This window comes from Vanessa tameamea, chromosome 21, assembly GCF_037043105.1.
Source record: "Vanessa tameamea isolate UH-Manoa-2023 chromosome 21, ilVanTame1 primary haplotype, whole genome shotgun sequence".
NCBI lineage: Eukaryota > Metazoa > Arthropoda > Insecta > Lepidoptera > Nymphalidae > Vanessa > Vanessa tameamea.
The window spans coordinates 5,984,991-6,011,245 of NC_087329.1; the positions used below are offsets into that span (position 1 = coordinate 5,984,991).

The window sequence follows — 26,255 nt, forward strand, 5'->3', positions numbered from 1 at the left end:
GTTTGGATAGGTTAGCTTGGACTCACTCGGTGTCGTTGCGATATTTGCGATTTTTTTACTCGAAGTGGTAGCTCGTGAATTGTTTGTCTTGTATGAATTCCTATACCGTTTATCTGATTGCCATCAACAAATTGCAAGTTGCGTACGTCTGCGAAGATTTTTGAAGTAGTACAATCATTTTACTGTAGGTAATACACAAGTTATTTCAGTAAACGATTTTGGAAACTTACCAGTAAAATGTATTTATACTCCCGTGGACTTTCGTTATCAATGGGGAAAACTACAAATCTTACATTAAAAGTTTTTATGTATCAGTATAGATTTAGCAGCATTAATTTTTATGAGTGTCATTTTACTTACCCAAAGCGAGGTACGCACATTCGCATTCTCCTACAAAACGCCGTTAACATTTATAAGTTTCAAATAAAACTACAGTATAAATATGTAATTTCCTGTATTACTAACATATTAGAATTTTATACACTACATCATTGTATTTACATGAGCATTCGCTTCGCAATATTAATAAAATTAAAATAAATTCTCTCTTAAATTATAATATTTATACAATTTTCATATCTACTATTATTATTATTATTAGGCAAAGAGACATCACTTCAGAAGCTCAGAAAAATCGTATAATGGATTCCTTTAAATATTTTACTAAAGCGGAATTCTAAACTGATTGTTCGTTATTTTTATGAGAATAATAAATATGTAAGACACTAAAACTGTAATATTAAATTATAAAATGCTTAAAACCAACATTGAAAACCAGAAACTTAACTTAGGTAAGATCCTTCTTTGTTCCAGTTCTGTAAATAATAAATATCGCTTCATTAATTTTAATCTTAATCATTACGGCACTCGATTTAAATTAAACTTCTGGGGAGTCTCTTTAATTTCTCTTAAATGATTACTGGGTGTGACAAAATGATCCATCGTTTCCCACTTTTTCATGCTACCCATGTAGGGTATAAATATTTTTCTTAATTTTCTTTCAAATAATACATTCTTTCAGTTTTGTTTCTGAGAAATAAAAATCTATATTTTATTTTATCAATATTGCACACAACATAACTGAAATGATAATCGCGCTACATTATCAAAATGGACTTATGACCCCTTAAATAATAACTCAAAGCTCTTTTTTCCAACGGTCTTTACACCGTAGAGATTAAGACGTAACATACATTAGGCACCATACTGTTCGCTAATTAGATCAACGTTTTGATTTACTTCATTTATAGTAAAAAGAGGTAAACACAAAATATGAAAGAAATACAATTCTGTAATTATTTATCGAGGTAACAATATCGGATTAGATTATGAACAATACATGTGGCATTTACTTTATATTTTCTTTCAATCAAGCTAAAATAATTGAATTTTATTCTATGCCGCGAAATAAAGTAACAATATTTTATTTGATAGCAAACTGTTATTTACACCAACGATGTTGATGAAGTTTTTTATAACACTGTTCGATTTTAGCTTGACTATTATAATTTCTTAGGCACTGTATTCGGACGGCCGAGGGACCTGACCCAGCGCCGGCTAATATAATGAATGATGTCGCATACGACATTAAATAATTTAAGTATCATCGAATATATAACCGCACGGGTTACTACAGGGTACATGATGCATTTGCTTACGACGGTCAAACAATAATTTATTGAAAATTCTTACAATTCTGGACAAGTGTAAGCTTATCCTTACATATTCCGGATAGCCGAAACGCTTGTGCGAATCACAGCCTTCTAATTTATTAATCCCTGGTACTTTCATCATATATACTTATCACATAATGATGTTTTTCTTTCACATATATAAGCCACATTATTCATTTTGAACCTAAATTATTTACGCCTTATTTATTGACTTTTTATATTTATAACACGCGATTATTAAAAATTGACAACATCTAAAGACAGAATCTTTGTACAGAATTTCCAGTACTACAGTAGCTAAACTGCACACATCACAGATATATAGAAAAAATAAACTTTATCTTGTTAATCTATACATAACAAGTACATTTTAGCCTAAATCTAAATATATTTACAGTATGTTAATTGTATAGACCTCCTTATAGATGGCATCCGATGAAATGCTACACTTTATTCGAATAAAAGGAATAATTTGTAGAAATTCACAGATTTTCGATAGATGTCTGAGCGGAGTAGTAGTATCATGGGGAACATATTCATTACAACCATATCTATTTTCCAATCGGCTCCAAAATATATTCCAGTTTTGATACATATAAAATTTGCTCCCTATTTTACTGGCTCTAAATAAATAAATAATAATTAAATTATATCTTTACACTCGTAGCGCTCTGTACAATCACATGGAATTTGTTATTTGTAGAAAAATATAAAGTGAATTGTACCTACACTAATTCAACAGTTTGGCCGGATGATACGCATAAAAATCATCGCAAATCGTCCTTCACACATTTCACTTTGCTGTCACTGTCTCAAATAACTGAACACTGCGTACGCGCATCACGCAATCAACTGAAGATTAATGTCAGTGGCGATCGTATTGTCGAGAAATAAATCTGTCTACCCTATTGTAGAACGATTTGAACTTCACAGAAAAACGCATCGTTTAACGTGTCGTAATCGAGAAGTCCATATATCGAATTATTGCTTGGTAAATTAGGCAGTGATTACACGTTCCTTACAATCATCTCGCAACGTAACTTTCGATCGCGCACTGATGAAAATGCTTTATACAATATAAGCATCCTTTTTGTTTATATATATTAATATGATTGGTGTAAAATTTTGTTGCAATTGTATATTATTAAATTCTAAGTCGGGGTGTTATTTTTTGTAATTTTTTATAATTAATTTCTAATGTAATGTTTGATATCGAAGAAGAATGATGTCGAATTATCTTTATAATACAATGAGAGTGAATCTGCAGGATTCTGCATTATTCTGCAGGATAATCACGAATTAACATGTATGCGCGGAATACAATTTGTAATAGCATATTTCATTTATTCTCTATTAAAGTAAATTGTCAAATTATGGAGTTTTTTAAACAAAATTTTACACCAAAAAAACTTGATTTTTTAAATAAATGAACAGCACTATCAAAGTGAGCGTGTACTAGGCGTTCAGATTTCACGCGGAGGTCACGTGGAAGGCGATGCACTGGACACTACCACCACGGGTTTGACGATGGTAGTGGCGCTTAAATACTGCGCACTAACTGTCAATGGCGCCACACTACCTTTCACCATCTGGGTTTCTACCATCTGAAATATTCAAAATGATAAAATCAGTTACTTTCTTTTTGTAATAAATTAATGTTTTGTGTATTCAGTGTTAGGTTATTTTTCTTTATCGGTAGAATGTTGGTTTCTTTATCGGTAAAAAGTCTTTATCGTATATTTAATCTCACCTTGTGTGTGAGTGTGTGCGTTTGCAATAAATGCCCCGGCTGCGACACTACGAGAGGAGTCAAGCCACCGACCAAGACGCTTCCTTCTGAAAAAAACAATTTATAGAAACTGATTTGTTTATATAATACAATAATTCATTATACTCGTATTCATATATAACTTTATCTCTTGCCATCTGCCTAGGACGTTACTGATTCAGATTACGTAAATGTTAACTTGAAAATGTAACTTAGTAATAAAAAAGCCTTTTTTATTATATTTATGAGTTCTTACTTACAGATTTTAATGACGTAATTAATAGAAAATAATCATTTTAGACATAAGGAAATCAATAAAGGAATAACTTTGCCTCCACTCAGATATCAATAATATTTTGAAAATAATTTAATAATATAGTCTTCTCCACACTCGACTTCATGTTTTATTCCGATATTTTAATACTTCCATAAAATGTTATATACAATAAAGGTGTTTTAAATGTTTGAAATGTTTTATATATATTGGTTTTTAGTAAAAAAAATTACAGCATTTTATAAAACTTTACTAATAAGTAAGTTCGGGTCTAAACTTGCAGCTGTATTTTTACTACTTTTATTACATAATTACGTAAGTTCTTATTTTTTTTCATATCACATTTAATGTTGTTAAATTGGCTGATTTTAATATTAAAATACTTGCCTGTTGACGTCGGCGGTGGCGTCACGATGCCATTTTCTTTAGAAACCTTATTGCTATCAGTGGTTACACCTGAAAAAAGGCCATATATAATATAAAAAATTTAAAATTTTCATAATAGCAAATTACCAAAAAATATTTTTAAAAACTTGGGGTAAAATCTTATAAATCGTCCCTACTACGCGATCATGAATATTGTACGGTCATTTTAATATTACATTATGATTTACGTCATTTTTATTTTTCGGTCGTTAATTGTGACAATGAACATAAAATGATGTAAACTTATTTCATCAAATAACAATAATAATTACTAATTACCGTTCGTTACTTCGTGGGGGGTTAGGTTATTTCAGTCATCCTATGTCTTTCTCTTTACCCTTGTGTATGCAAAATGTCTTGGTAAACGGTTGAGTATTAAAGACGTGAAAAACGTAGCAAACAACCTCACTTTGTTTTTATAAAGTAAGATGGCATTGACACGACGCACGGGGCATCGAAGGTACCAGGCAAGTATAACTCACCGTTGGTGTGAAAAGACGGCGCTTGTAGTACTCGCAGACCACCGCCCGCCGACAACAGTTGTAATGCTGCCGGCCCTACCACAAGACCGCCGCTACTGACCACCTAATATATACAAAGGTACACTTAATTTCAGTTATAATATAAGAGATAGATTAATTTCCCGATATTGTATGGATGAAAAAATAATATAATTCTACAATATTTTTACATAAAATGATAGAAATATTTTAACGAAATTTAGAAAACGATTTTTCACAGATACAATAACATAATTTATTTCTACCTATCTTGACGATACATTTACCATAAACTTACTTGGGATAAAGGGAGATGAATTTGAGCTGGATGCATTATATTGTTCAATGCATTTGTTACGCCATTGACATCTTGACCATTCTGCAATTTAAAAAAAGCTTTGGTATAATAAACCATTGACTATATTCAAATAAGAAGACGATTTTTTTTGTATCTCCTTACTGAAAAAAAGAGCGTGAATTTCATGTCCTTGTATATAATAATGTTTATAATTAAATATAATTATTTCAATTAAAATGACCTATGTAATTATCATCTTATTATCCGTATAAATATAGATGATAATATATTGCGTATAGTAAATATTACGTTATTTAAATATACCTACTTAGTACGGCAAATATTTTGGAGATTAACATAGTATATACATATTGGACTAGAGAAAAACCACGTATGCCACACGATTCTCTAATAGCTCAGCTATGTACTCTGCACTACTAACATTTCTTGAATAATAAATCTTATTTTATTTATATTACAACACTATTCCACTAAACTTCTTATATCCACTTTAATGTGACTTCCAAAGGTCCGATAGCAGTTTCGCCGAGACTCAAAAACCAATCTTTCGCGAATCTAGAATGAATATCAAAGATTATTCAAGCTCTCGACCAATGACATCGCGTCAATCCAATATGAAAGTTATTTATTTGTCTTTAGTTCTTGTTCCTCCTGTGGTAGGAATTGGCTATTTCAGATACCATAATTTCCACCGAAATGATACAAAGCGCGTAAAAATACTATTCGTTGATTTAAGAGTATTCATGTCGTTAAATTGGTTTTATGTTAGGAGAATGCACATTACCAGCGGTGCTAACTTAAATTATTTTGTACGTTTCAAAACAATTGACTATAGTATAGCTTTTTTAAAGTTTTGTTTGACCCTACCCATACCTATATTTTAGAAATAACTGCCTTATAGTATAGTAAATATAGTACACTAAATTAACTATAGTATATTGTCCAGAGGGAAAAGATATAGGATTTTTGATTTGCCGGGAATATTTTAATCGTGTTTATTATTTCCAAAGTGCGATAGACAAAACAATGTATTATATAATTTAGGCTAATTGATGGAAGAGTCGCTGTGTTCCAACGAAATTTCCCTCTATGTGGAGGTAAGACATTTTAAAAATGGCGTACTATGTTACCACATAACTAATATCGGAAAATAAAATAAAATAATGAAAATGAAGGAGAAAAATGTAAGTTGGAATAAAAATATTTGTGTATTCCACGCTTGATAGAAACGAGGTATGAATAAAGATTTAAAATTAATGCAAAAAAAATCAGAATGATACCTGCAACGAGGGATCCGCTGGAGCAATCGTCGTAAGGGTAAGGGTATTATGTCTCGTCCCGTACGACGTTCTCACGACCTGAACCAAAACATAAATCTTATAATATCTCCGTGTTTTAATTATAAAACAAAGCAAGGTTAGGTCGCGTCAAGTCACGACTCACGCAGATGCGAGTTCGTGGTCAATTTACACGAAAAAAAAGTAATTTGTACGCACTACACGTGACAAAATTAATAATTACTTGGTAAATTATTGTCATTAATAGTTATTATCAAAAGTATAATTATATTATTATTATAATTATTGAAATCGGATAATTACTGATAAAAATAAATAAATTGGAAAGTTTATTTGTAGGTTTTGTGAATAAGCAGACGTGAATACCTGTGAAGTCGTAGGTGTAATTTGTATCGGCAACGTACGCAGCTTCGTGCTTAGGTTTAGTGTACGAGGTGGCGAGGAATCCATTCGGATTGCAGAACGTGGCGGCGAAGAAGAAATCTGAAATTAAATAAATTTTATAAATAAACATAAGTTCAAATAAAGTCTAATTTCATTTCATATGTATATAAGTATATATTTGCATATACTTTAGTCAATATAATCTAAAAAAATAAACTCACACTTACAGGGATTCCCAGTACCTGCCCATTGACACGATCGTCCCTGTCATTTTCTTCGCAAACAGCTTCTGAAAACCCAAAAGTTTAGACTTCATTTTTTTAAATGTACCAAAATATTACTGTTTATATGTCAAATATTTTAAACTAATTTATTTAAAATGTGCTTTTTATTCGTCATATAAAAAAAATACTGTATTATTTATAAAGAAATAAAATATGTATTAGATAGAAGTAAAGAGTTTTTGACATAAGCCTTAAGAATTGTCATGGTACTTACCAATACTGTTTGGGCGTATTGTGGCACGAACGGAGATTTCTCGCTTCAACGCGGCGAGCCGCTGTTGCGCTGCGATCTTTTCGCGAGCCAGTCGTTCCATCTCGTGTTCGCTTTCGCGCTCCTTTCGTCGAAGCACCTATGAACAAAGTACTAGGATAACATACATCGCTAACATGTAGCAATATTGGCAAAGTGTTCTCGATATTTTCTAGAATCTAAATGAAAATTATTATGCAACAATGTGCTTTATTAACAGACCAGAGAAAAATATGAAACGTGAGATAAAACTTATAATTAAAGACTCATAGGTCCTTCACGCATCATTTCCTTTATTCAATATACATACATAATAAATTTAATATTATTAAGTGCATTATATTTTATAAGAAAACCATGCAGTATATAATGCTCTGAGCATTAGAACGATAAATTTGATATAAAAAAAATATTTGTGTTAAAAATAAAGGCATATTTTTATTCAACGATATACCTACCGACATTGATTTAGTCATGGGCACTGTTTAAAGTTATTTGACATAAAAATGAAATCGTAACCAAATCTTTATTCCATGAGTATTTTTCTGCAAATAAGTCTGTTGACGTTTTATAATCTCATCGTGTGGAGCCACACCCATCACGCAATTCACGGCTAGACGAAATATTAACATTTTTAACATGTATAAATATATCTACGAAAACTATGCGATATTATATTCTAACGTTAACTGTAGTTTTACCTGAATGTAACGAATAGCCGAGCCAAGTATTGATAAGTTGGAAGTCTTTTTATCGTCGGGTGTAGCGGGCAGCTGACGCTTGAGGAGTTCGAAGCATTCTTTAAGATGTGCTCGGCGGTTCTTCTCCAACTTATTGTGGACCTCCCGCGTTCCGGCTCGAGGCGCACTACCGATGCTACCGCTATTGCTACCGCTCCCGCTGCCGTTACTGCTGACTGATGGGGGCGATGGTATTTGTGGTGGTCTGTGGACAACAATTACAAAGCTATCGTAAAAGATTTAAAAACATTTGATTCCTAACTTTAACCGATATATTTTTTAAATAAACTTGCACTCAAGTAATTATCGCCTTCTATTCTTCTAACCATGTTCTAAAAATGTTTGTTTTACCATCAAGGAACATCCATAATAACGATGCGACATGACTCTTAAGTTTCTTGTAATTAAATTATAAAATAAGGGCCTACATAACATCAGATTAATGATGCATACAACGGCAAGGACTGATCTATAGGGCGATGAATAATAAAATTACTTAATATTCGTGTCAATGTATCCGTTACTGTGATTTAAGCGTCATATTATTTTGATTATAATCAATTTTCGGTTTTATAACATTGTTGCATGCCGAAAATAAATATTAAATTGTAAATATATAACATTATAAACTTATAAAAACATTTGTTTTAAAAACAAGCTAATTACATTTTAATTAAAAGCCACAATTGTATATACAGTATGTATTAATATAAAATATTATAATTAATAAAATTTTGTATCTGTGCAAATAGCCCTCGCGCCATATATCGAACAATACAACGCAATTGTTATCTCACAAGTCCTTGTCCTTGGAGATAGTAACTTTTAAGTAGTTAAATAAAAAAAAATACACTTTGAGGGCTTTCGACCTACTTATTAACACCTTAGGAACAAAATATTTATAAGCTCACTGGATATAAACCTTGCGCGAGATAGAACGAACCGCAAGGATACAATTACTGATTCACTTTCGACCCCTTTACATATATAACGCCACATAATACATGGGCGATGCTACTAGGACTTAATATATTCGTCGTTACTACTAAGGCATCTATGTATATCGGTCTAATTTAATAAAATAACTATTTTTTAATCTAAGTCTTCGCAGGTCTTTTGTTCGGCTAATTCGCCTAAACTTAAGTAAAGATTTATTTTAAATTACAATATTTATATTTTACTTGTATATTCTAGCCTAAAAAGTTATTATTATCATCATATTGGCTGCGTAATGTAAGTTCATTAACGAAAACGAATATTTAAAAACAAAAACGGGTACATAATTATTTTAAACTGTGCATAAATCTTTGAGTAAAAATGGTTTCCTGGACAACTCAATTATAAATAGTTGTAAAACCTAAAGTAAACAAATAATTAATTTTTAATTGTAAAAATTACGAAAACATTAGGTTTTATATTTAAGTAGTTAAACAATGCACATTTTTTTATTAATCATTAACCACTAACATACAAAAAACTAAATAAATGACGGCTGTTTTCAATTGACCAATGTAATCTTAATTGGACACGCAGGTTTTGCCATGTTTTTTTTTTTTTAAATAAGTCTGCCAATCTTTTTGTACATTTGTTCCTGAACAAGGTTTTTTCATATAGCAGATCTTGAAAACATATACATAGTACAGAATTATCGGGTAGGTTTCATCAAAACAAACACTACAAACACAAAAATATATAATACTTGTTAGTTTTTTTACATATTAAAATTATCAAGTTTTTCTTTAACATTTTTCAAGGAATAACTCTGCGTGGAGCTAATACATATTGACTTCTAGGCAGGATATATCACATATATAATTGTATTTAACAAACATAAATTTGTATTTTAAATGGTGGGTAATAATGTAGAAGACTACTGAGTTATTTGCCGGTTCTTCTCGGTAGAATCTACATTCCAAACCAGTGGTGGCTTCACTTAATATAGTTTTGTATAATGACGACTCAAAAGCAAAAGCCTACTTCAATAGGGTATATTTTGATTTTTGATCAACTGGTTAGGTTTTCTTAAATGCATTTTATAATTTTTAAAAGTGTTTATTTAACTTTGATGTTTATTTGCTCAGATCAACCCTTGTTATGCGGAATTAGAACCTCTTTCTCTTATATCCGATGAAAATGCATTTTTATATTATACATAACTTTACTTTATATCCTGGTAGGCGAAGGAATTCCTTAATATATATTAAAACTTGTTTATTTAAATAGGTTTTAACCATTTCATTATTAATAATAAAAAAATATAGAAAACAGACTTTACAGACAGAAAATTTATTTGAATGTACCCAAATAAAACCTTTAACGTCTAAATAACAATGAAATAGGCTACCTTAGAGCATTTTTTTAATTGCAATAATTTTTAAAAGCATTGAGATCTTCCTGTTTTGAAGTTGGTTCAAAATAGACGTAATATCTAAATGAATGAAATTGATATTCACAAGCAAACACGTCACACCCAGATATATATATATATACTTTTTAACAATTTGATTCTTTTAATTACGCAAATGTAATTATGCTTGGTTGATTTTTGTTTCTTTGAATGTATAAATAAACTACGTTATGATATTATATTAGTTGTGTGTTTATTGCAATGTTCCCATGCTTACAGGGTTCTGTATGTGATACTAAAATATAAGCATAACTAATAATTACTAAAGTTTTACAGAGTTGTCTATGGTTTAAAATATGGTTGATAAAATTAACACCATGTTAATGACCCACTATTAGACCTTCTCCTAATTAGGTTTGAGGATTTCTACCATGATAGTCAAATGCTGTGGTAGATACATGTGATGCTAACATTTCATCCGACCCTTAAGATTTTACTAACGATGTATTCCTTTACCGCTGAGCACGAGATGAATATTATCAACAGATTAAACACACGAAAACTCCTTTCACAGCCATTTCCCTTATAAGTAATAATGACTAAAAATATTTAAACAACTATCTGGTACAAAAAAGATCTTGCAATATACGAGATAAAAGAAACATATAGCAGCTATTATTAAAACAAAACTTAAATACTGGTTTCATCGAAAGTAGTTCAAATAGCGGAGGTATTTCTAAATATGGAGGATTCATAAAACAGATTTTAAAATATGTTTTTTATTTAATCCGCTACCGTCAGCCACCGATACTATAAATAATAAAACTTAACTTTAATAATGATTACTTTCTAACTGTTGACGTCATAACAGAACAAAATTACAGATTAAATTCGCAAGCACGTGGTACGAAGAATTCAATACCAGCTGATTTGAGCATTGTACTTACTGGGAGAACATAACTCACCCATGACTATTGTTTGTATTACGCGACCTGGAATGTTCTTGTACGAAGTCGAGAGGCGCGGAGGGCGGTACGGCGGGTATAGGGACCGGCGCGAGGGGCGCGAGGGGCGCGATAGGCACAGGCGCAGGGGGCACCACCGGCACCGGCGACGTCGGCCGCACCACGCCATTACTACGCGTCACCGATACTCCTGTCAGTCGCACGGACACCGGCGACTTCGGCTCCTCCTCTGTAAACAAAGAACTACGTGTAAGAAAACCACTACTACGTTTAATTTTCTCGAAACAACCTACGAACGGACGTGTTGACGATGGCCGACATGTCAAATCCGTGTCAACCGCTCATCGGCGGCTGCAGTCTGTGGCGGTAAAGTACTAGGCGAACATACCAAGGTAAGAGTTCAACAACGATGAAACGAAAGGTCGTATACGAGTGAATGAGACGGTTGTAATACTTCAGCGTATTCACCTTCAATATTTTAAAAACGACGTAATACCGTAGTCAATAAAGTTCATATTCTTTTGTAATAGAAATATTTTTGGACATAAAAGCGAAGTCAGAACGTTGGAATTGAGTTGAGGAAAAGAGACAGAAAACATAGGCGTGGTCTATAGAATGACGTAAAATAAAACAGAGTAAGCACGCCAGTTTTTTGACATTACTAGTTGCTACGCCGAAAATCAGCTGCTCGTCGACTCGCGCTATTCTAACCCGAAAGGCTGATCGTAACGTATAATAATTAATAATATTACGATTCTGTACTCTGTAAAACTAGCGTCTTGCGAAAACTGCTTACGTGCTTACTACATACATATGTATTATAAAAACTGCTTACGCAAAATGGTCATTAACTCTAAACAATTTAATGCAATTAGTAAAACGTCGTTATATTCTTCGATTATAACTTTGCATGAATGTACAAAAGAATAATTTTCAAATTATGCCTCCGTCTAAAAACTATCCGTATTTTTAATACACGAACAGTTATCGCTGTGTAGTGTAGATTTGGAAAAACATTTCAGTCGTAATAATCATTATAAATAGGTAAATAATTAAATATATTATTTTATTAACATCTTTCTTTTTGATCAACATATGTTTTTGCAAGATTGTCAATATTATTTCAAAGTAATCTTTTCCATTATCTAGTGTCAATCTATACCTATATGTATTTAAAAGCGAAATACCACTCACTGATTAATCACGAAATCTCAGAAACTGAAACACTTTCAAAACTTAAAATTTGACAGTTAGGTTCCTTGTTGGGTTTAGATATCCGTTAAGAACGGATTTTATGAAACTCCACCCACTCCATCATATTAATTGTGGCCATCTCGCGGGATTAACGTGATTATGTACAAGAATTTCATAAAACAAACAATCAGAATTTGCATTTATTTGTATATGTATCTTGATAAGGCTATCTATCGTCAATCCACAATCCAGCTTTTATGGCCATGGCATCGCAATGGTGTTTGTAGTTACACAAAAACATGTATTCTCACCTTCAGAAGAGAATCAGCTGTTTCTATGTTAGAAAGTAAATTGTGTATGTTGTTACAACTGCCAAAGTTGACATTCCATAGCATTTGTTTTACAAGCGACCAAACCTTAAGTAATTTAAAAAATGGAACTACACAACACCGAAAAACAGTACTTCTATCACATTCGTCTACGGTCTATCAATTCCATAAACAAAGTTGTCATTTCTCAACTCTTTTGAAGTGTAATCTATATAGTCGATATAACGATAAAGTCCAGTGTCCTATGGAATTTACTAACTTGGGCCCCTTGGGACTAAACGCTCGTAGTTCCAAAAATACGGTTGTTGCTCGCAGTTCCGAAAGAGTTTGTTGCGGAATAACATTATCAAGGCACGTTTATCAAGCGTACCATATTAATAATAAATAATGCAATAAAAATGATTGAGAATGATGAATGATGGAAGTATTCATAATGATACTAAGATTTATATTGTGCAGTCTGTGGATTGAAAAATTATATCATCTTGAATGAGTTAAATACGTAACCAATTTTTCTTACTATTAATTAAAATTACCGATTGTTTAATATGTAATATTTTTACCTTAAATGAAAACCAACAGATTAAACAATATCAATTATTATTCCTATAAATATATATCTTAGATACAGAAGATAATCTGAATGTATTATTTAATACAATATACATTTTATACACAAAGAATTTTAAAGTTTGATTTTACATTTATTTGAAAATGTATTATTTATTTGCAATAGAATATAATACAATAAAGAATACTAAAAGGAAAACGGATCAGTGGTTGGTTACTGACCTGTCGTTTTAATACGTTTAACGTCAATTTGAATAGGTAAAATGTCTAAGAATTGTACCCATAAGGCTGGTGAACTCGTGACTTTGAATAACAATTTCGACTTTGGTTAGTAATCATTTTTAATACATTTAAATAATCACTCATTATAAAGAAATATTCCTTGTGCCAGTAGACACTAACAGACACTTTTGGATCATCAAGTTAGGTTATGTAAAGCTACCGACGATTTGCAATTGTAAATTCTACCAAGAAGAACCGGTCGATAACACGTAGTTGTTTTTTTTCATCAATCTTTAATATATCCTTAACTAGTTGTCATCTGCGATTTCGCTCGAGTTTTAGGGGGTTGGTAAGGCATAAAAAAATTGGGGTTCTGTGGGGTTCGAGCTTGCTTCACACCAAATTTTATCAAAATCTGTTCAGTGGTTTGGCCGTGAAAGAGCAACACACAGACAGACATACAGATAGACAGAGTAACTTTCGCATTAATAATATTATTATAGTATAGATTTATTTATATATGTATACTGTATGAAAAAAATATCCTGTGGAATATATTACCTACATCTTCCTCTATTCTCAATTTATTTTTATTTTTTTTTATATATCAGACTAATAAATTAAGTTTAACAAATATATTTTTAACTAAGGACTTTCTGTGTCGATGAAAGAGATCTCAACCATTAACAATTAAAAGGACAGATCATTTGATACTTGAACGAGATCTTCTAATGGGTGGTTCAATTCAACAGAAAAAAAAATTATCAATCAGTTACAGTAATCCCGTGGTTATTCCCGTGAATCCCAAAGTATTCATTTGATTCAATATTTATTCTCAATGATACCAAAGCAACCAAACTGTTTTCACAGAGGTCAACGAATAAATAACAACAACGGTTCTAGTGGAATTAATTTCAATGCAATTTTAAAAAAATTTGCAAACGCAATTCAATCAGAATTATTTTATGTATCCAAAAATACCACCGATTTTATTTAGCCAGAGAAGTATATATGAGAAATATAGTTAACGTTTTTAAAACTTACATTTATGGCGTAATAGCTCCTGTCTATTGCACTCCACTAGGATAGCATGTCGGGACAGGAGCTACGGCCGAGTCTACTCGTGCGTCATAATCGAACTTCTCCCGATTGTCGTAGGCGTTTATGTCGTAGTCGGGTGGTTCAGATCGAGCAAAAAATAGTGATATTGGCATTTCGAGGACGAGTACAGATGAAAATATAAATGTTTTTATTATGAAATATTGAATCACACTTAACAATATAATAATGTTTTAAATGTTATGTAATACCCCTAAAGTACTAATAATGCGTTTAATGAAAAAATCAAACTGAATGGAAGTAAACTGTTTCCAGGTCACGTCAGAAATATGTCTCCTAGTATATATGATCTCCTGGTAAAACTAGCGCATGGCGCCGCGCGAAGCCAATTCTTCGAATCGCGGAGATTCATCTCATTTCCTTCGTTACTATTTTACTAGTGTATTTTTTTTATAATAATTATAAAAAAATGGTTACACTGCACATGTAAACTTATCAATACCATTATTATTAATTCATATATTTTTGAATATTTTTTGTCTTCGTGTTATCGAAGTGCTTTGAATTGCTATAGACAAGATATGAGCCCAGATGGACCACAAGATAAGACAATTGACTATATATTATTGCAATTGGAACAATGGTTGCTTTGCTTATGTCGACGGCGCATGAAGTGGGGAGGAGCGCGAGGCCAAAATGGATAGAATACAATATGGAGTGGGGAGGTCCAGGTCGGCACGTGACAGACAGTTACGTGTAGTGAGTATAATCGACGACCGTCCTCGTATTTTTTTTCCTAACAAAATCCGTCGTAGTAATTATTACAAAATATTTCCAAAAAACAGTAGAATTACTTTTGGAAGTATGTTTAAAAAATATATCATTCAAGTGCATACAATAACGACATTATTTTGACGTATATAATTTTCGTTTTTTTTCGTTATCAAAATAAAAAATATGTACTTATATGAAAGCAAATAAACTACAAATGAGAGGAAAAATTCTACTTGCCAATAATATTTTTATCGTAATGTCAACAACCTCGCTTTTGCGCTCTACATTTTATGACGTTCTTTTACTAACCAGCACGTGTAAGAATTATTTTTGTTATCTGAATAGTTATGTCAGCGCGGCCGATACTTACCTATCTAATATGTAAAATATAAAAGCATTGTCTATTTATTTAACAAATAAATAAAGACTTCGTTCATTTAAATAACTAACACATGCTGTGACGCGGTTTTCTTTATAAAGAAAGTTATACGCTTCACCGGACGTGTATATCTCGAATCTTAACAAACTTAATAAAAAAAAAACGAAAAAAAAAAAACTTAATTAAAAAAAATGGCGTTTAAAATGTCGACGAAGCAGTTATCAGAACTTTTGAAATACATTTATAGTGGATATAAGTAAATAAAGTATTAAACAATAACTGTTGTAGTGCACAATGTAGTAGAGTTATTACTTATTACAAATCGCATGGAGTATTTAAATCTAAGGTTTGTTTATTTCTCCTACTTTGGAATAGTAGGAGATATGATTCAACTCATTATTTAGCAAGAAGCTAAACAAACTCAACCCTCCCAAGAAACCCTAATTATGAAGAGGAATTTTATTTTGTACATAGTGGTGTCTAAAACTTTTTGTTTTATAGAAATGCGAGAAAAATAGATGGTAGCTATTTGATTGAAATGTATTTCGATTATGTTGTTTTATTTTCAAATGGGTCAAAGTAATTTATGGATTTATCTCACAGTTACATTAAGAAATATTATACATCATATGTCTGCTAATTAAACTGAAGTCTGTAAACGTGTTCTAGAAGTCCATTGGATAGAACTGATATCAACTAGTCCACGATAATTTACACGTAACTATGAAAATTTCAAGACCCGGCGAAGTTAATATAGTCCTTAATACAAACAATTAAGATCAAGAGTTGCGTAAATAAGTATTTGTAATCGTTTGTATGTGTAACAGAGAAAACCTTGTTAAGATAGTCACAATAACACAAACGCGATCGCGTTTACGTAGATTGTAAATAAAGTCTTGTTACATGAAATATTGAAAATATGAGTAAAAATGATAGTTCCTTATAATTAGTTTTTATCTGTGATTTCAATGACTTTCTTTTTGAAAATTGAGAAAATGTCAAGTATGACTGTTTATGGTAGTAAAAAGAAGAATATTAGACAATTTTATATTTTTTAAACATTTCCAGAAGCTATTTTTCCTATAATACATAGTAAGATTCAATGGCGAGTTTTATATGTCGTTTATTAAAAATAACAAGTACTTAATAAATAATAGTGGTGTTGATTTCCGCTATAAAATTTTAATTTTTTATTGAATCGGATGCATCGCATCGATAATTATTCTTCTTTAGAGTTATTCTTCCCTGGTGATCTTAAAAAACTATATGTTTGTATATTTCTTACAACTTAATGTTGAAACAACTTGAGACTATAATTTAATAAACATGATGCTTTGAAAATTATTTCACATAAAGTTAACTCGAACGTTTAGTATATAATCTCAATTCGGTTAGTTTTTAAAAAATTGTTTAGAGGAGTCGTGATGTAAACACGCCGTCGATTTGTAACCCAGTGGGTGGCAGCTTTAGAAACTTCTATTACGCAATACTACAATCAGACACATCTTTATTGGATTTTAACAGTGCATTTGCGTCTATCGATTACGTAAAATTGTTATTTTTTAATACTTGTACATTTGACTATGGTAAAAAATAAAGTTACTTAATGTATTTCTCAAAAAAAAAAACCAAAACACGATAATAATTTTGTTAAATAATATTTATATCTTTTACTTTATTTTATTATATTTTACTTTTATTTTAGTTTTCAGTGGCTTTGCATTTAATTATAATACAGTTTAAATTAATATTTTTAAGCGCAAGAAATCATTGTATTAATTCTATTGGTTCCGTAGTGCAAACTAATAACTACCTATGGACTTGCACGAGGATATACTTTGACATATTCATCATTATAGCAATTCCACAATAGCTAACGAGATAATTGAGTGTTCGATTTTTTAAAATAAAAAGTCTTACCCAAGCTTACGTATTACGTATTAAACACATTTTTAAAGCGTTCCATTTAAGAAAAGTTACACTAACGATGCATTTAAGTTGTGCTCACGTATACGCTACGTAAGACGTGCCACGAGTCTGTCTCCATTATTAACACTTATAACTAATTCAATATTACAAGGTTAACGGTTGTTTTTCGGTAATTACTAATTGCATCTATTAAATGGAAAATAATTTTATAAGCGCTATCGACGATTAGTTTAACTTACCCAAATACTCTTTGATCCATTTCTTTTTAGGAGGCCTTGCGATTTTTTGCTTGTCCTTCGCTTCTTCTTTAACCGGACTTTCGACCGTCGGTGACAGTGGTGCAGAATTAAGAGAAGCTATTACCGGATGCGGGTGTCCATAGCCGTTAATATTGTGACCGTTTGGTTGAAATTGTTGATAAGTCTTTAGCATAATAGGGATAGGCTCAACTATACTGCCAAATTCTGTTTCCCTAGTATTTATAGCAATGGTATGCAGCGTGTCTGAGTAGAAGGCATCCCTGGGCGCATTCATTGTGTCATATAGCTGCGGCTCAGCACCACGTCCCCGGTAACTGGCAGTGACCAAATTGGCTTTGATTTCCATGAATATACCCATCCTTTATTCGGCACGATAATTTTTAACTTTGCACTTCACTAGTCCTCATTGTTACAAATTCAATGTTTACAACAACACACATAGTTAATTTATATATTTAACTTGTTATTTCACTTTTAAAATATCATCTGCACACAAAAATGGATAAATTTATGAGGGTGCGTTAGCGAGGGTCAAACAACGATTTTTAGTTTACGGAAACGAGTGTTTAAAATAATGAAATTTATATAAATATATATACAATATATACAAAATATTTTGCATAATATATTTTCGGCAGAGCCAACAATATGCCCCAATAATATTAATATTTTTTGCAAGATTAATCAAACTCACGGTGACTAACAATCAACAACAATGTATTCAAACTTCCACAAATAATCACCGTCATAGATTTGATAAATTTTCTTTTATTCAACTTTAATTAACGTATTTTTTATTTGATTTTCTTTCCAATCAAATTATATAATTTCTACGTCAATTAATTATTTACGTTAAAAAATTGGGCTATTATACAGGTATGTACAGATCATAATATAACAGTCCTTCCTAGTAAGCAAAACGCTTTTAAATAAATTTAACAACCCCCTACATAATGTAAAATATCTTTTACGATTAAAAAATATGTTTGAAAAGTTACCTAAACAGCTATGTGCATAAATAAATTCCACGATTTGTTTTATATTTCGATTTAACCAAATTGTATTGTAGAATACTCGATACGATTTTGCGTAAAAGATATTTTCTGCACAAAAGAAGAGAGCGCTATGAGCACAAACATGTACGAGTGAGATAGTACATTAGAATGGGCGAGGTGTCATGCTCATGTGGCTCGAAGGCCAGCGCTACTGATAGTGTGGATGTGTTCAACAAGTGAGGGGGGAGGACGGCATGCACAGTCGCATGGAGCTACGGGCACGTGCACTTGCCTCCCGCCCTCCACTTCGCACTCCGACGCCAACGCAATAGTAACTGTTATCTCCACCTCCTTCAGTAGAATGTTGCCCTGGTACATAAAGCAACCGAATTGGCAGACATTTTCGATTCAAAAGAGAAAAACATTTTTCTTTTAGTAAATTTGTTTCTTTTTGTTCATTTATCTTCCGTGTCATTTTTTAAGTATATAAAAAATATCTCCTGTTTAATGGTGGCGAAAATAGTACATAGTAACTAATACGTACGTAAAGTTACATAAAAAAGCAGGTGTTTTGGTTATGAACCTATAAACATTATTGTTAGTCAGGTCTAATGTATACGTGTTGGGCGGTGCCCATGCCGATGAAAACACGTTGAATGGGGCAACATTGTTTGAAATATTAAACAAACAATAGTTAATGCTGATTACTCTTGCGTAGTTTGATCTACACATGACTTCTCTTAATTAGATTAGATTTAGAAAATATTAAGCGCAATCTGTTCTACATGTTACAAACTAATCTGCATTTTAAATACATCGAATATATATAATACACCAATAGTAATAATTATGAATACTGACTCATTTATATAAACATAATACATTTATTTTGAACTCACAAAAATCAAAACATTAAACAGTGAATATAATGTGTGTACCTATATCGGTTCGAATGTAAACGTATTATACCATATTTGTTACGTAACTAAGACTGGCGGACACGTGTATGTGTTTATATGTTATATAAGTACTTCGTTACTCTTGCTACGATTTGTAAATTATAGTTCACTCCATTAGAAATTGCATAAAGACAAAAGAAATAGAATATCAAGAAGTTAAACAGACTTTTTTCCAATTAAATTATACCAGTATTTTAACACTGAGCCAGAAATAATATTACCACAGAATTTTAAAATTATTAAATACTAAGAAGCGGTTTGTAAAAATAACTGTTTTTTTTTTAAAGTATAGATTTTTCTAATTTTGTCACCTCAAAAATATATTATAGGTTATAAATAAGTACTACATTATTTATAATATTCTTTGATTGTAAGGCATCACAAGGTGTGAAAAGAAAAATAAACTAAAATAATTATGCTAAATTAAATTATTAATTAGGGAATATTCAAAGTCACATATAATCAAAGGTCGGCGGTGTAAATAGTTTTTATTAATACCGAGAGTATTTTTAGTAAAGTGAGGTCTTAAAATTAAACCGCGGTCTACATAAAGTATAAGTTAGAGTTGATAATTCAAAATCATTGTTATGTGGTATTGCTATGGTATACTGTGAGTTGTCACTAAGCGAATCGTATTGATGATTTTTTTTCTACAGCATATAACATTCTATAAGCCGCGCCAGAATCTTATCCTTATAACAATTCCGTGACGAAAACAAGACTCACAAAGGCATGGATTACCCGCAACTATTCATATTAAGTTTAAATTGAAAATGCAATATGACTTCATCACAAATGTCAGAGCAAAACAATTTTCCGAGTAGTGGTGAAACTATGTCAGATCAAACAATTTGTAAATGCATTATTATCAAAATGAAAATGCTTCACGTATCTCTGTGCGTGTTTTCGTATTACATGTTGCCAACTACGAAAAACAAAACACCTTGAAAAATGTTTTATTTTTAAAGATTTTAGGCGTTTAAGATATGATCGATTAAATTATATTATATATATAGCATATTTAATTTTTCAATATATTTATTTGTATTGTATTTAATTGAAATAGGTTAAACTTCGTATAAAAGTTAGTAATAATTTTGCTTCTTCGTAAAACGTATCATCAATTACTGTAGAATAGTTATTTGGTGTCAATCACACGTATATATTTTTATTAGTATACCAAAAGATTACGTATACACTATAATAAAAAATCTTCTGTAAGAAATATGCCATAATTAGATATAGAAATTCAACAATAAACCTGTGCTGTTTTGGAAAAACCATGGAAAATTATTATCAATTAGTATACACAACATAGATACTACTAACCTAGAAAAGGATTTTTGAAATCCCTTTGTTTATACTTAGCGCAAATTTTGTTGATATTGTGCAATATTAATAGTATAATTTAATTATTTAAGATTTTCTGCTAAAGCCTGGCTTATAAGAACATTAAGTTTCAAATATGTTTATTTTGACATTAACTTATTTTGATTTATCATTTTTATGCTAGCTGTACCGCGGTTTCAACTGCATTCATTTTTATTTTTAAATACCCATAATGTACATGTCAAGTGCCCAGTCAGCCAAAAATATATAGCTGTAAAACAATTGTCAGATACAAAAAAGACAATGAAATTCAGTTTTAGTCCGATATTGGGAAAAATTTAGTCGCAAAATTCAATTATTCATACGTTATACGTATAAATAATCCAACCACAAGTAATAGAAAAAAAAAAATTTTTAACATTCAGTTACTACGACATGATTGGCCGAGAGCTTTAATGTAATCTATGATGTTAATTTTGGATTTGCGAAAAATGGCATTTTATTCAATGAATTACAGCTTATTAGAAGATACGAAGTAAAATAAAAATGGATATAAGTAGTTAAGTGGAATAATTTTATATTATAAATATATATTAATCAAGTTCTATATTTGTTGTGACTAATATAGCAGAACTATTAGCGAATGTAAGATTCCTTTATGTCTAATCCTTTTTCGATTTTAATAAGCTATAGATCTTGTTTGAGTTTAACATTATGTAAAATAGTGTAAATTTGTTCTTCTATAGATCGATTATTTTATTTTGTCTTTGAAAATTTGCTTTTTTTTGCTTGTTAAGGCTAAGGTAAGATCTACTCAGTAGTCGTTACACAAAAAATATATCTTTGTTCAAAGTTCGTAGGCACTGTATCATTGATTAACTAAAATCTGTGAATTATTAAGGAGAATAAATATAACAGCTAAAAATACAATCTTTTGGACAAATATTTCAATTTTAATGTAGGAATGAAATTTTTTTTATTGAGCATAGCATTTTATTAGACGACACAATTCTTGAATGCGCCTTAATTGCACATATATAATATAAAGAAAAAATCAACTACTACATTTTTAGCATAACTATGATTGTAATTCAAAATCATTAAAAAAAGAGTTAACGCTCTTCTTTTTAGGTCGAAATGGTCATATGAGTACAATCAGGTACTACAATTAAATAAATATATGTATAAATTTCATTCGCGTATATCGATGGTCATACGTGTACAAATCGAAAAATATATAGTACTATCATTGAAATGAATACCTCCCGAAATTAAATTAAACAATTTAGCGATCGTCTCCCTGATTTTCATTTTTTTCAACAAGTCAAAGTAAACTGAATAAAATATTTTAGTTCGAGACAGCGATTGAAAATAAATTCAAAATATATTGTCACTCTATTAAGATAAAAAAAAAAAAATATTTACGACAATTTCAGAAAATTATCCGAGTTCTTTTTCATAATTAAAATGATAACCTCGATTGTAATTAATGATCTGGTATGTGCGTCAGTATGTCATTATTATTTTTGATCCCTGCCTCACGATGTCATTTGTTTTTAAAAAAATGCATTTTATTTATATCCAATTAACGTGAATTAAATGTACATCGTGCACATCTCTCAGAAGCAGGTAAAACCAATCCATGCATGTACTGTCGGATTTGTGCAATTTTACATTATAACATTTAATTAATTGTATTACTATTGCAGTCATTGTTTTCATTCATATCCGCCTGCGTTACTTTGCTGTGCAGTCGAATTCTCATAGTAAGTTATATGAACACACCGAAGGCGATGTGATTTTCACAGAAACAAAACCTGCAGATAAATTTTAATCTCTCTACGTAAAGAAAACAAAGACCGAACGAATACTGCCTTTGTGATAATATTGTATATACAATATTGAATTAAGATAAAATTACTTGAATCCGATAAAATATTTGGTACGTAAAATAACAATAACAAAATATTATGTATATATAACGTTAACGTAAATACCATTCTGCGAACATCGCGAATGAATATGTTCAAAGGTGAAATATTTGACAATGATGATTTCATAGCGATTTCATTATTTTATGTTCCGTTTACAATATTATTTTAAATTATATTTTATCTGGTTAAATAACTCTTGTCAGATCTTTTATTTCATGTCAAGGTTATTTTAAAATTAAATAATTTTCGAGTAAATATGATGATAAATACCATTCAAGGTATTATTCAGGTTCCAGATAATAAAAGGTAAAAAATTACCAGTAAAAATAAATGCTTTGTATCTGTTCTAGAATGAGCAAAGTCCAGACAATTCTAGTGTGGTAGCCAGCCCGAGAGATAGAGAGGAGCAGAGGGGACAGCGGGTGCCACTTGCTAATTGTCGGCTGCAGCGGACGCGCACGTGGGGCGCGGCGCGCAGGTGCCGCCGACCTCGCGCTATCTCGTCTCGCCGTTCGAGGTTGCGATGATAACGAACGCTATTTTAATCCGCAACCGCCGACGCTCGACGTTCGTGGCCGTCGCAAACGCACCCACGGATTCACTACGAACTCCCGAAATGGCTGCGCGTCGAAGGCGACCGGAGCTGTAATACGTCACGATATCGAAAAGAGAGAAAACGGCTCCCGGACACGAAACCGACCGGTGCCGACGAACTCCGCTCGACGACTGAGCGGCCGCCGATCGCGGATTGTAGAACTACAACGCGTCTCGGAGGGCAGAGGCGGGAGGAGCGCGACCTCCGAGCCCCGCGCCGCGCCGCTCGCCAGCCGCCGCCGGACGAAATCGCGAGGGGAGGACTGCAGGCGGGGGGCGCGCACGCGGTCGAGCGCAACACTCGCCGCTGCACTGTCTCATTTTACATAACGCTGCACGCCCGACGTCGACACGCGGCGCGTCACATTCGACTACCTCGAAACGAGGTCGCAACAACGGCTGCGCCGCGATACACCTACAGAATGTTAAGAGCAGCGCGGCGATAGCTGTTGGTGATGAAACGGCGGCATTAGCACGCCGATGACGTGTTTGAAGAGTTAGTCGGTCACCGGCGGAGTCACTGAACCTCGACGGCGGCGAATAAGGTGAATGGAACGTTGCAACCGAATCGGGTTGTGTTGGCGACGGTGCGAATGTAGAAGTGTCCACCGTGTCCCGCACTTCGCTCCTTATGCACAATATCGCTAAACTTTCTAATAAAAGACGGTTAAGTGACGACGCCGACGCACTGTTACTAACATTTGCAACATTTAAGTATATTATTTAGATAAAAACCACATTAATACTATTACAAATATCGTTATTATGTCCGTAACATGATATTACATAGTTCTATCGTAAACTATGTGTAATCCAAGCAGAATTGAACAGACTAATTTGCGTGTCAATGCGAGCGCTAATTTGATTAATAGGATTTCTATATTATGTTATACGATACTAGTACATGAGTACCTTCCTCCTACGCTATGACACATGTTGGTACTTCGTTCTATTGAAGATATATATATATAATATATTTTATGTAGAATTTTAATGTTTTTTTTATTGAATAATACAATATAACCACCAACATAGGAAGTAATTTGCGGAAGTGAAATAATTAAGAACTATCTTTATTTTATACCTATGTTTGCAAAAATATTTAATATTCAAAATAATTCTAGAAAAATACCAAACCCTTCAAGGCTATTCTTGAACAATGAACATTTTACGCCTATGGGTCACGTAATCCTTTGCCGCGAGAAAAAGGAGGGAACGATTATTGTATCGAGTGCAAGTCACAGGAACACATGAATAAGTGGGTGCAGGTACCGATAAGGTCGTGCGAGGGAGGGAGTCGACGCATGCGTGCGGCGTCTGACCTTGGCGCGGTGCAGCGTGCAGCCCGGGCTCTCTCCCCCCGGACAAACACCTCTCCCCGCTTCATATACCTCTTGTAACCACACCTGCCGGTTTAGCAGGTTGCGATCCAACCTAGCATCATGTCTAGATTCTATTTTCGGAATACGCGATCTCATGAAATTTGCTCAGTTTCCTTTGACACGATGAGGGCAACTTACTTCAACATAACTGAAGACAGAAATTAAATATTATAATAATAATAATATCAAGAAACAATTTTCATGGTTTGATAATCGATATAAAACGCTTAACGCGACACGGGTGTCCAAGTGGAAACACTATGAAGAGGGGAATCCACCCACCGGAAGTCGAGATATGACTGCGTATCATGCAACGAAAGCTCACTGATTCATGTAACCTTATATGATAAGCATTTAGATTCTTGTACAAAATGTATTTAGAAAGTAATTTATTATAAACACATTTAATATTAATGCCATTTATTTTAGAATTTTGTGCTTGGTTAATTTGTACTTACGTACGTGTTCTATATCTTAAGATTATGAGTTACATTTACAAAACATTGTTCCAAAAGGAAAACCATTTCTATAAAACGGAATCGTCTTTTTTATAGCTATTTACAATCATAAATATAAACTGAGTAATATATATGACATAAAATTCTGCGTATCTTATTTTCTCGTGATAGGCAGACACACATTTTTATTTATGGCTTTCATTAAGGTTTTTATGTCTATCTCAGTTGACCTCGAATCAGCCGTATAATCAACGGAAATAAGTAGCAATGTGTATAAATTTTATAAATGTACATAAATCAATAAATTGTCTCCTTTAATTTTAAAACTTTTAATCAGTGTTAATTAAATAACAGAGGGTTTATATTATCTCAACTTATGTAGGTAATCTGTAAAAACACATTCCTATTAAGCTATTTTATTTAGTACTTACATTCTTAAAATGCTCCTGCACTGGGCCTCCTCTTTTAGTTTGGAGCTTATTCAAGTAATTTCAAACACAATATTGAAACAAATATTTTCGCTGTTTGTTGCTTTTTTGCGTGGGTAACACCGGAAGGCATCCTATACCTCTCTCGACAATGCTGGCTAAATCTATTATGTTCAGAGCTCACCTGGATTGGAATACTCAGTGCTCGCGTATCACAATATGCCTGTATTGA

The 26,255-nt window shown here is 32.1% G+C and overlaps 1 protein-coding gene across 3 annotated transcripts in view; it reads right to left on the reverse strand.

Annotated features, from left to right (window-relative positions):
• Positions 1–437: 437 nt before the first annotated feature.
• Positions 438–26,255, reverse strand: part of LOC113395647 (max-binding protein MNT-like) — a 34,941-nt gene continuing 9,123 nt past the window's right edge. The window contains exons 1-12 of one of the 3 annotated variants that reach the window (XM_064218157.1): positions 17,924–18,430; positions 11,229–11,457; positions 7,878–8,121; positions 7,141–7,276; positions 6,870–6,931; positions 6,625–6,741; positions 6,241–6,318; positions 4,940–5,020; positions 4,624–4,726; positions 4,103–4,171; positions 3,424–3,509; positions 438–3,277 (exon numbers count right to left, since the gene is read on the reverse strand). In XM_064218157.1, the coding sequence (XP_064074227.1) occupies positions 3,155–3,277; positions 3,424–3,509; positions 4,103–4,171; positions 4,624–4,726; positions 4,940–5,020; positions 6,241–6,318; positions 6,625–6,741; positions 6,870–6,931; positions 7,141–7,276; positions 7,878–8,121; positions 11,229–11,457; positions 17,924–18,302 (1,707 nt within the window). In that variant the 5' untranslated portion in view covers positions 18,303–18,430 and the 3' untranslated portion in view covers positions 438–3,154. Of the gene's footprint in view, positions 3,278–3,423; positions 3,510–4,102; positions 4,172–4,623; positions 4,727–4,939; positions 5,021–6,240; positions 6,319–6,624; positions 6,742–6,863; positions 6,932–7,140; positions 7,277–7,877; positions 8,122–11,228; positions 11,458–17,923; positions 18,431–26,255 lie in introns of those variants that run through there. The other 2 variants (XM_026633292.2, XM_026633293.2) reach the window with 2 other exon arrangements.